Source organism: Micropterus dolomieu, linkage group LG02 (genome assembly GCF_021292245.1).
Source record: "Micropterus dolomieu isolate WLL.071019.BEF.003 ecotype Adirondacks linkage group LG02, ASM2129224v1, whole genome shotgun sequence".
Lineage (NCBI taxonomy): Eukaryota > Metazoa > Chordata > Actinopteri > Centrarchiformes > Centrarchidae > Micropterus > Micropterus dolomieu.
In genome coordinates this window covers 4,802,276-4,814,259 of record NC_060151.1, presented here as the reverse complement: position 1 = coordinate 4,814,259, position 11,984 = coordinate 4,802,276, and the positions used below count along the sequence as shown (strand labels likewise).

At 43.8% G+C, this 11,984-nt stretch overlaps 1 protein-coding gene across 1 annotated transcript; it reads left to right on the top strand.

Moving 5' to 3' along the window:
• Positions 1-6,243: 6,243 nt before the first annotated feature.
• Positions 6,244-9,279, top strand: LOC123984326 (neoverrucotoxin subunit alpha-like; the record flags this gene model as incomplete). Its single annotated transcript, XM_046071151.1, has 3 exons — positions 6,244-6,281; positions 6,908-6,954; positions 7,104-9,279. Coding segments are annotated over 3 exons (645 nt in total), but the record flags the coding sequence as incomplete, so codon positions are not given.
• Positions 9,280-11,984: the final 2,705 nt, after the last annotated feature.

Here is an 11,984-nt window from a genome sequence, read left to right as displayed (position 1 = left end):
TGTAAATGTAGGAATAGAACACCTATGCTTTAGATCTAATTTGTTTATAATATTTCAATAAATTAGATGAGTCAAAAAACAACTATCCCTTTGGTTTTTGATATGCCAATCTGTAACTTCCTAGTGTTGCCAAGTTATTGTAGGCGTGGCCTGTTAGATATAAACTCTGTACAAAACACATGCATATCATCTTTCTTTGACGTCCACAGGCTGAGACCAAAAACTGATTCTGACCACCGAGGGCTCGCAGCACTGTTAAACACTCCCATTAAAATGTTTTGCAACGCTATTAGCCTGCTAACCTAATAGGTAGGTAGGTACATTTATTGTCACAATATATCAGGTTATATAATGAAATTGAGCTTTGTAACTCCCTTCTGCTATGTAGCAAACAAAATATATTAACACAGAAGCAGTTGTAAAAATGGTAAACAGAAATAAACAATATTCAATGATCAAAGGAGCAGTGCTGAGGATGAATTAGAGTTTAAGAGTCTGATAGCTTGGGGGGAAGAGCTGCTTTGAAGTCTGGTGGTGTGACAGCAGAAACTTCTAAAAACTTCTCTTCCCAGAAGGCAGCAGGGTGAACAGGCTGTGGCTGGGTGGGTACTGTCCTTTAGTATCCTTTGGGCTCTGCGTAGGCACCTCAGCTCACCGATATCACTGATGCTCGGGAGATGGGTAACAATGATCTTCGGAGCAGTTTTAATCACCCGCTGCAGAGCCCTCCGGTCCTGGCATTGAACCTTTAATGACATTCCCATCAACAACAGCTGTACTGTGCTAATTAGTGCATGTTAACAAAGTAACGTGCTAAATGAAAATAGTGAACACAGTAAACATACCAGCTAAACATCAGCATGTTAGTGTGCTGTGGTTAGCATTTAGCTCACAGCAGCCTCACAGAGCCAGCAGTGTTGCTCCCAAACTCTTAGTCTGGTTATTTTTTTACACTGAGAAAGGTATGTTTGTATTTTATCAATACCAATTTTGGCTGTTATGACTCCTGGACATTTTTTATATAAAAGCATTGTACAATTTTTCCTCTGTCTGTGGACAACAATTTTGATATAATGTTATTCTGGTTTATGTAAAACAGTTGTACGTGCAGTATTTTTGTACAGCCAAGGCTGGATTGCTATATTGCAAGTTGCAGCCTCATTATATGTGGTCAATATGAGCCCAACAGCAAATATGACTTGAGGATTATCAAGCTTAATGTGTGCAAAGTGTGCAAAAGTAATTCATGTAAATGTTTAATTCTCCACATAATATATTAAGATCTTAAATATTTACTGCGCTTGATCTTTATATTAAATTAATTTACTGGCTACACCCAAACTTAGCTTCTTTTGTTATTATGAACTACTGACAGTTATGGATTAGCTCCACACAAAGTCTGGAAATTATTGGAGCCAGGCTAGCTGTCAAACATAATTATTAAATGTACTGATCAATAATGTTTTATTTTAAGCGTTTGAATGAATAAAACACAATAAAAAAGTATAAGGAACATTATTAAAAATATTTAAAATTATAGAGGTGTGTGGTTTTAGGGTTTTAGGTTTAGGTAAATGTTATATAGTATATTGTATTTATGTTGGGGAGTATCTTTGTTTTTTTTAAAAACACATTCAGAATTTAAATGTACATACATTTATTCTGAAAATGTTGTTCTAAATGGAAAATGTTAAATTTATGTGTTTTATGTTGAAAGTTTATTTAACTACTATTTTTTTCGGAGGAGGAACAAACAATCAAACAAACTGGAAAGCCAGAGACAGGAAGTGAAGAGAACAGAAACAAGAGAGAAGGAAACTAACACAGTTAAACAGGAAATGAAGAATAAATAACACAATAACAAAAACACAGAGACAGGGATAAATTAAATATTAACAGAAGAGGATGTACAACTCAACAAAACCCAAAACCACAACATCCAGATGACATAATACATACATGAGAATGTATGGAGTAATTTGCTGTAACATGAGCCTGCAATAAACAGTGTTTTTATATTTCAAATACAGAATGTGTGGACAATGTGAAAATGGTTGCTAGTAACAACAAACCCACAGAGAATGATCAAAAACTCAGATTCAATGATTAGCTCAGTGATTAGCTAGGGGAAGATGAGGATGATTTCTACACTAACACACTGGACCACTGCTACACAACATTAAAGGACGCCTATCGCTCTGTCCCCCGTGCAGCCTTGGGACTCTCTGATCACTGTCTGGTTCTGACATTTGTACTACAAAGCAGAGTTTGGGGTTAGCAAGGACACTTCCGGTTTAGCCCTGGATTTCAGGGTTACAATGTTTGTTCTCTTCTTACTTGGCCATGTTAACTTATACTGCACACCTAACCTGATGGCGCCGCAGACGGCAGCCTCTGGATTACGCTCCGTAGTGCCTTTTGTGTTTTTGTTTATCAACTCTGTTTTCTGCAGTCCCTCTCTGGTTACATTTACCACAGAAGAGATCTTAAATATTGGACTTTCAACTGCTCTTACTATTCCATCTCTCCTTAACGAACCTGGAACTTTCCCGGAGTTATTAGTTGGAGGAGCGGCAGCTCTGTTTGGGATCCTTCGGAAAACGGCGCAGGGGAAAATGAGCAGGCATGCTGGTTAAACTGAGACAGCGGGGTTTTCCCACTGCGCTCCCTTCAATTCACGATATTCACGAATATCCGCTCTCAAAATGGATGAACTGCTTCTCCTTAACAGAACTAACTCGGACTTTCGCAGATCTGCCGCCCTCTGTTTCACCAAATCCTGGACAGCGCACTTCACCTACCGGGATTTAGAGACATTATTTATAATCTGTAAACCGTTTTATTCACCGCGGGACTTTTCCTCGTTTGTTCTGGTTGCTGTTTATATTCCACCTCAGGCCTGTGTTAGTGAGGCCACCTGGCCGACCAGATAACTAACGTGGAGAAAAAACATCCAGACTCCCTGCTCATTGTTCTTGGGGACTTTAACAAAGCAAACCACAGTCATGAAACAAAGTACAGACAGCATATTAAGTGTCCCACCAGGGACACTAACACACTGGACCACTGCTACACAACATTAAAGGATGCATATCACTCTGTTCCCCGTGCAGCCTTGGGACTCTCTGATCACTGTCTGGTTCATCTTATTCCAACATACAAGCAGCGACTGAAATCTGCTAAACCTGTTGTAAAGAGTGTGAAAAGATGGACCAACGAGTCAAAGCTGGAGTTACAGGCCTGTTCTCTGATCCCTCACCTGCACTCAAGATCTGTGAAGAGGACGTGAGCCACCTCTTCCAAAGGCAGAAGATCTGGAAGGCTGGTGGCCCAGACAGTGTGTCTCCATCCTGCCTGAAAATCTGTGTAGACCAGCTGACCCCCATCTTCACACAGATCTTCAACAGATCACTGGAGCTGTGTGAAGTTCCCTCCTGCTTCAAACGCTCCACAATCATCCCGGTCCCCAAAAAATCCTCCATCTCTGGACTAAATGACTACAGGCCTGTCGCCCTGACATCTGTGGTCATGAAGTCCTTTGAAAGACTGGTGTTGGCCCACCTGAAGGACATTACAGGCCCCTTGCAGGACCCCCTGCAGGGACATATGCTAGGATCCTGTTCGTGGACTTCGGCTCGGTGTTCAACACCATCATCCCGGACATCCTCAGCACCAAACTCACCCAGCTCACTGTGCCAGCCTCCACCTGTCAGTGGATCACAAACTTCCTGACTGACAGGAGTCAGCAGGTGAGATCAGCACTGGCGCCCCCCAGGGGTGTGTGCTCTTGCCCCCTGCTCTTCTCCCTCTACACCAACGACTGCACCTCAGGAGACCCATCTGTCAAACTCCTGAAGTTTGATGATGACACAACGGTCATCGGCCTCATCCGGGACGGTGATGAGTCGGCCTACAGACGGGAGGTTGATCAGCTGGCTCTCTGATGCGGTCAGAACAACCTGCAGCTTAACACACTCAAAACTGTGGAGATGATCGTGGACTTCAGGAGGTGTGTTGTCTCAATCTGGCTGCATTGTGGACACCAAGAACCAGCATGCAGCTAGGTTGAACCAACAGGCACACAGCTCACTCACCTTCTTAGCAGAGGTGAGAGCAAGGCGCAGGGCTGTACAAGAGATAGCAGGACTGCTCCAGGGGCTCATAAGGTGCAGATATTAGAGCCACCAACATGAGCAGCAAGTCCTACTGAGGCGTCGAGAGACACGACACCAGTCGCTGTCTTCTCACACCCTGCAGAAAGCGTATCACGAGGGAGTGGGTGAAGACTGTTCTGTCACCAAACCCCCTGTGACAGGAGAGATAGCTGCAGCGCGACAGCCCCTTCTCCATCAGACCTTGCAGGAAAGAGAAACGGGACGCAAACAGCAGCCCTTCTGGCAATTGCACATGTGTAACGTGTCCATCCCAAGGGTGGGTGGTCCTGTGGCTGAATTGAGGACCACAGCAGGCAGTGGGTGTTGGCAAACAGATCGACTTCCGCTCTTCCGAAGCGAGCTCAGATCTGCTGAACCACATTGTTGTGCAGTCTCCACCCGCTCGGTTGGAGGCCAGCCCTCAACATGAGGTCAGCCACAGCCGTTCTCCAAGCCTGGGACATGAAGGGCTTTAAGAGACAGCAGGTGTTCTGATGCACACGTCTATAGGTTCCCTGCCAGCGCCAACAGAGCCGTGGATTGGACTTCGCCCTGTCTGTTGATGTCACTGACAGCGCTGCCGTAGCTGTCCCCTGCTGCAGCCTGTGGACCACCAAGCGCACAGATACACTCTAGGAGTGCTGTAGTTGAGCACAATCCCCAGATACTCAGTTCGCTGTAGCGGCTGGGGGGAACTCTCTTCCCAATTGATCGCAACCCCAGGCTGTTGAGGTGCAAAATCAACTGGGCTGTGTGGAGATCACTCAAGGCTTCAATCTCTCCATGACCATGAGGTCATGAATAGAAAGGAACCCTCATGCCCTTCTCGCACAACGATTGCAGTGTGATGCATCTGCTGAGTGTGTGGGGGGCTAGCGAGTAGTTGACGGGGAGCCTAATGTATTTGTAGGCTACCCCTTGAGAGGAGAAGCCTAGAAATTCCCTGTTACTGCATCACCTCAACATGAAATAGGCGTCTTTCAGGTCAATGGCGGTGAACCAGTTGCCGGGCTGCACTGGCTCCAGCATTTTCCTGATCATCAGCATGTGGAAACGCCTTCTTGTCCATTATGCTGGTTCAGGTGGCCGAGATCCAGAATGGCTCAGAAGCCTCTCGTCTTTTTGGGGACCAAAAAGTACATGGTGAAAGACCTCTGTGCATGTCATGCGCAGAGATGCCCTAAGACAGCCTGCTTCAGCAGAAGTTGCTGGATCTCGGCGGCCAGGAAGTACACTTCCTTTTGAGAGGATAGACTGTCTTCCATTATGTCCAGGAAAACTGGTGGTATGCAGCAGAACTGAAGAGAGTAGCCTCGTCTCAGAATGCTGTCCACCAGGCCGGTTGCTCGCTGGTGTCTTTGAACGCACCACAGCTCGCTGCTCCAATGGCGGCTCAATGTACAAAGTGTCACTATGAGCGCGTCGTCAGTGGAGCAGTCAATATCAACACAGCTGCCGAGTGAAGCCGAGTCAGGACAGGAAATCCTCCCCTCCACTGCAGCGAGCTGCTGCTGGGAGAATGAGCCGCTGTTCACTGTGATAAAGTGCCACAGGCCGCACCGCTGGAAGAGACATGTTGTCTGGTTGTGTTGTGAATTATTTTGGAGCATTATAGCCTAAATTGTTATCATTTATTACTAGAGCAATGGTGGTCTACATTGTCATCATTTAAAGTGTTATTTTATAGTGTAAAGTTAGGATCACAGTGTTAAAACTCTACAGCTCTGAGTGTATGTGCAGCTTTCTGTATCTAACTGCCCAGGCACATGTGTGTGTGTGTGTGAGCAAGTTCGTGTGCTTTGGGAGCACAGTGAGGCAGCATCAAAAATACCTGCAAAGTAAAATATAGAAGCAGATTTTGTGCAAATTGTATAACAAAACATACATCAATATAGTCCATCACAGTAAGAATGTCCTGTTTCTAGCACAGAGCACAAACAACACCAGTTTATTCCACAAAAGTCAGGTTATGGAAGAAATGGCATGATCAAGCAGAGTTCATGCAGAGGACACAGAGAGGAGGAGCAGGCAGTCAGGGACTTTCCCAGACCCAGGTGCAGTGGTAAAGAGAGCCAAGAGATGATGTAAAGCCAAGAAACAGAGCTATAAAAGGAGGTCCAAAAGGAGGTGAAAGTCAGTCGTTACATGGTTTTCATGTGGACCCGGGTCTCTGTTCTGGTAACAGAATGGGGCTCTATTTTGCACCGATCTCTGACACACTCCGGTGGAACTTTTGTATTCTAATTGGTGTCTGTTTTTGTTGATAATAAAAATGTTGGTAAAAGTTCAAGCTTTCTTATCTGGCCCAAGTCTTGAATTTTTACACGACAGTACTTAAAAACTTAAAAATGTATTGGACTCGACAGCTGTTAATGTTTGTATACCAAATACATTGACTAGACAATGACGTACAACAGTGTTTACATTTTCATTTCTGGATCAAAATTAATGTGAGGGACAATTCCGTAGTCGCAGGATATTGATCGTGACGTGTCCCTTCCATACTTACTAACTCATATGATTCAATAATGAGGCCACTTTGTTACAGAAGATGAAAAAATAATTAATGTCCACTCAAAATTTTCATTCAAAGCAAATCTGGGTTTACACAGTCGCTGAGGTGAAGAGGTTTAGGGGGAGCAGAGAGAAGCAGGCCCGGATGTACATATTGTGTTTACTGTATGTGTATGAGAGGAATATAATGTTTGATGCTGAAAGAGGATGTGCTGCTCTGACCCCCCTCCTCTTTTCAGGGTGGAGCCTGCTGGAGTCCGATGGTTGAGACCAGGTCTGAGGAAGTGTAAGTGTGTTTTTCATTTGATTCATGAAAACAAAGCAGTACAGATTCAACCATCTTCAGACTGTGACATCACTTATTCAAATTGTCAATCAATGAACAGATGATAGATCAATAACTGCAGCTGGATTGTGTCTCATTCTCTCCATCAGATTCCTGTGAACTTACACTTGACACAAACACAGTCAACAGATGGGTCAAACTGTCTGACAATAACAGGAAGGTGACATGTGTGGAGAAACGTCAGTCATATCCTGATCATCCAGACAGGTTTGACTACTGGAAGCAGCTGCTGTGTAGAGATGGTCTGACTGGTCGCTGTTACTGGGAGGTCGAGAAGAGAGGAGTTGTTTATATATCAGTGAGTTACAGAGGAATCAGAAGGAGAGGAGACAGTAATGACTGTGTGTTTGGACGGAATGATCAGTCCTGGAGTCTATACTGCTCTGATAATGATTACTATGTCTGTCACAATAACAGAAGAACATCCTCCTCCTCCTCCTCCCCCTTCTCCTCCTCCTCCTCCTCCTCCTCCTCTGGTAGAGTAGCAGTGTATGTGGACTGTCCTGCTGGCTCTCTGTCCTTCTACAGAGTCTCCTCTGACACACTGATCCACCTCCACACCTTCAACACCACATTCACTGAACCTCTTTATCCTGGATTTGGGTTCTGGTCTGGTTCCGGTTCCTCAGTGTCTCTGTGTTCTGTGTAGGAGGGATAGTCTCCTCCTGTTAGAGAACAGATAAGTTGAGTCTGTATAGGATCACAGTTCCAAAGATCTTTCAGCTTTTTGTAATAAATTCATCAATGAACTTTGTAGAAAGTGATTCAAAGTGATTGAACAGATTCCTCATTTCCAAACTTATTCCTTCCTCCTGTGGGATTTGTGTGCCCTTGTGTGTGTGTGAGACAGAGAGAGAGACATTAAGAGGAATGAGGGATTTGGGGAGGACGGTTCAGCTCCTGGTAAAATATTTTAATTTCACCTGGTGAAATATTTTCAGGACCTGAACTGGTTAATTTGTTTTTGAATATTCATACTACATTGTTTTCCAACATGCTGGTTCTGGTGAATGCCTTGCTCAAGGAACTTTTGGACAATGGCTGCAACAGAACAAAGTGGTGCTGTGGCTTAGTTGGTTAAAGTTACCCTTTAAAGGTTCAGTGAGTAAGTTTTTGTGGCATCTAGTCATGAGGGTTGCAAATTTCACCCAGTGACTCGTGGTACATTCACTTGTTCCTCAGAAGGTCCCATTTCCCAAGCTGTGAAGTAGTTCTTCAGACTTGTGACAGTGTGAGTTCATGTACTCTCAAGTCGCAATGGACGCTACTACAAAGATGTGTTGGTTTATCAGAGCATATAAACAACAGACCTCTAGTTCAATATGGACAGCAAACAAACAGTTATAACCATATTACAAATTACGTGTTTGCAAAACATATGTATGCATGAATCAAAGTTCTGTATACTTTTTGCTGTCCCGTCTAACCGAGCTCTGATACTCCAGAAAAACCCAGGAGGATTTTCAACAAAAAACACTTCCTTGTGTTTTTTAAACCCAAGAACACACTAAGACAGATCCTGGTCCACCCTAAAAACTGCACACCCAAAAACAAGAAAAGCAATCTAGTGTATGCGGTCCAATGTAGTGAGGAATGCACAGACATTTATATTGGCCAAACTAAACAACCACTACAAAAACGCATGGCTCAAGGATACTCATTTGAGGATCACCAGGTGCACATTTTAGACGGACAGGATGGATCGTTTTACAGAGGTGTGCATAAAGCTGCTAGGAGCTGCAGATCCAGGTGATCATTCTATGTAAGTTCATGGGTGACCCACAATGAGGAGACAATCACCGAGCTCACCTATGACAAGGTCTCGGACCAGGATCAGGTCCGTTAGCTCAGTGGTTTCATTCTCTGACTGTTGAGCAGCATCATCTGCATAAATATATCCAGTGAGAGGAAAAAGTCCAATCAAGAAGCTAAATGGAACGCTTCTTTTTCACCAGTGATAGTGTTTGACTTTGGCCTTTTTAACATGCAGTGTTGTGTGTTTGCTCTCTTTCCAGGTGAACCAGTGTCTCAGTGTTTTAATGTCTTTGACTTTGACTTGAAATTATGAATAAATGTTTTAAATACATTACGGCTCTGATGGGAATGATCACGCTGAGACAATTAATCTGCATTGGATTTGTCCTATTTTAGGGGAGCCACATTATTAATGTCCTTAGTTTCAATGGAAATATAGTGTGTTCTGTAGAACTTGACTGGAATCAGTGGTGGACTAATAAAAAGGAGATGGGCTCCTTCTATTTCCTGTGTTGCCTGTTGTGTTGCCATCTGTTCCTTTCTGAAAGCAAACTCCAGGGTTTCCCACCTTTTTGGATTCCCTTGTTCTACTCTCCAGGCAGATGAGTTGCCTTTCATTTGATCTTTCACATAAGTCTGGGACGGTGAACATGTAGTTTGGCTCTGAGTTCTTCCGGCTGGCCAACTTCATTGTGTTTCCAAAGACAGAGCAGACGAAAGAGTGTAAACGATGTGAAACTACAGCTGGTTTCCATCTTTAAGACTTCCAGGGTATAAGGGATTCAGGGAAATAAAATCTGTTAATCTGCTTTATAGGTTTTCTTTTCATCAAGGACTTGTTGGTCTCTGATCTCAGGTCAGTTTCAGTGTGGAGTTGTTTCTCTGTGAGTCCATGAAGAGCCACCAGGAGTCCAGGTTTTGGTTTCAGAGACCCCTTCCTGCTTCTTTCTAATGTGAGCAGAGTTCCACATTACTTTCAATTCAATTTTATTTATATAGCGCCAAATCACAACAACAGTTATCTCACAGCACTTTTCATAAAAGAGCAGGTCTAGACCGTACTCTATGATGAACAGTTCCCACCAAGAGCAGCACTAGGAGACAGAGGCAAGGAAAAACTTCCTTTTAAGAGGCAGAAACCTTGAGCAGAACCATGGCTCAGGGTGGGCGGCCATCTGCCTCGACCGGTTGGGGGTGAAGGAGAGAGAGGGAGAGAGAGAGGAACAGAGAGAGAGAGAGGGGAGGGAGGCAGCCTACACAATATACACACAGAGGTACAGACAGTAAAGGTGATGTTGCTATAGACTAAATGAAAAATGGTACAGATATTACATTTACTTATTTAGCTGACGCTTTTGTCCAAAGCGACTTACGATTGCTATATATGTAAGAGGTCGTATGCCTCTGGAGCAACTAGTCTTGCTCAGGGACACACTGGTGTCTCACAGTGGCTCTCTCACACCAAAGGCATGTGTCTTACCCACTGCCCCATCACCACCCCATATACTGTACAGTAATGTTTATGATAATAATCGTAATGTGAATGATAACAATAATAACAATAGGACTAGTAATATTTGTAGCAGAGGTGTTGTGGCGGCAGCCCGGCTGACAGTGAGTGTCCTGGTTTTTTCTCCTTTTTTATCAGTTTTTCTGTTTTTTCCTTGGTTTTCTGTTCCCTGCCTGCCTCCTTGTGTTTTCTCCCCTGTGTGCTCTCTCTCCCTCTGCTCCTGAGCCCAGCCAACTACCTGCACCTGCATCTCATCAGCCACCTCGTCAGCCTGCCACAACTGCCAGTAATCACCTCATGCCTGCCTGTATTTCAACCCCGGTTCTCCACACCATCCTTGCTTGATCGTCGTTTCTCCATACCCGGTGCCACCCCCACAGGAGGAGAGAGGAACTCAGTGCATCATGGGAAATACCCCGGCAGTCTAGGCCTATAGCAGCATAACTAAGGGATGGTTTAGGACTCACCTGAGCCAGCCCTAACTATAAGCTTTATCAAAGAGGAAAGTCTTAAGCCTACTCTTAAATGTGGAGATGGTGTCTGCCTCCTGAACCCAAACTGGAACCTGGTTCCACAGGAGAGGAGCTTGATAGCTGAATGCTCTGGCTCCTAGTCTACTTTTGGAGACTCTAGGAACCACAAGTGACCCTGCATTCCAGGAGCGCAGTGCTCTGGTGGGGTAGTAAGGTACTATGAGCTCTTTAAGATAAGATGGTGCCTGACCATTAAGAGCTTTGTAGGTAAGAAGAATGATTTTAAATACTATTCTACATTTTACTGGAAGCCAATGCAGAGAAGCTAAAACAGGAGAAATATGATCTCTTTTCCTGGTTCCTGTCAGAACAGGTGCTGCAGCATTCTGGATCAGCTGAAGAGTCTTAATGGACTTTTTCGAGCAGCCTGATAATAAGGAATTGCAGTAATCCAGACTAGAAGTAAAAAATGCATGGACTAGTTTTCATTTTTAGACAGGATGTTCCTGATTTTTGCAGTATTACGTAGGTGAAAAAAGGCGGTCCTTGAAATTTGCTTAATGTGAGACTTAAACGACATGTCCTGATCAAAGATAACTCCACGATTCCTCACAGTGGTAGGAAGAACAATAACTTCAGTTTTATCGGAGTTTAACATGAGAAAATTACAGGTCATCCAGGTTTTAACATCCTGAAGGCACATTTGAAGTTTAGCTAACTGATGAGTTTCATCTGGCTTGATCGATAGATATAACTGAGTATCATCTGCATAACAATGAAAGCTTATGGAATGTTTCCTGATAATATTGCCTAAAAGAAGCATATACTGTATAAAGTGAAGAGGATTAGTCCGAGGACAGATCCTTGAGGAACTAACTTTCGCATGCATGGAGGACTCATCGTTAACATGTACAAACTGAAATCGATCTGATAAATAGGACTTAAACCAGCTTAGAGCGGTTCCTTTAATGCCAATGAAATATTCCAGTCTCTGCAATAGGATCTGATGGTCAATGGTATCAAATGCAGCACTAAGATGTAATAAAACCAGTACAGAGACAAGTCCTTTGTCTGATGCAATAAGGAGGTCGTTAGTAATTTTCACCAGTGCTGTCTCTGTGCTATGATGAGCTCTAAATCCTGACTGAAAATCCTCAAATAAACTATTGCTCTGTAGAAAGTCACACAGCTGTTTAGCAACTGCTTTCTCCAGAACCTTAGAGAGAAATGGA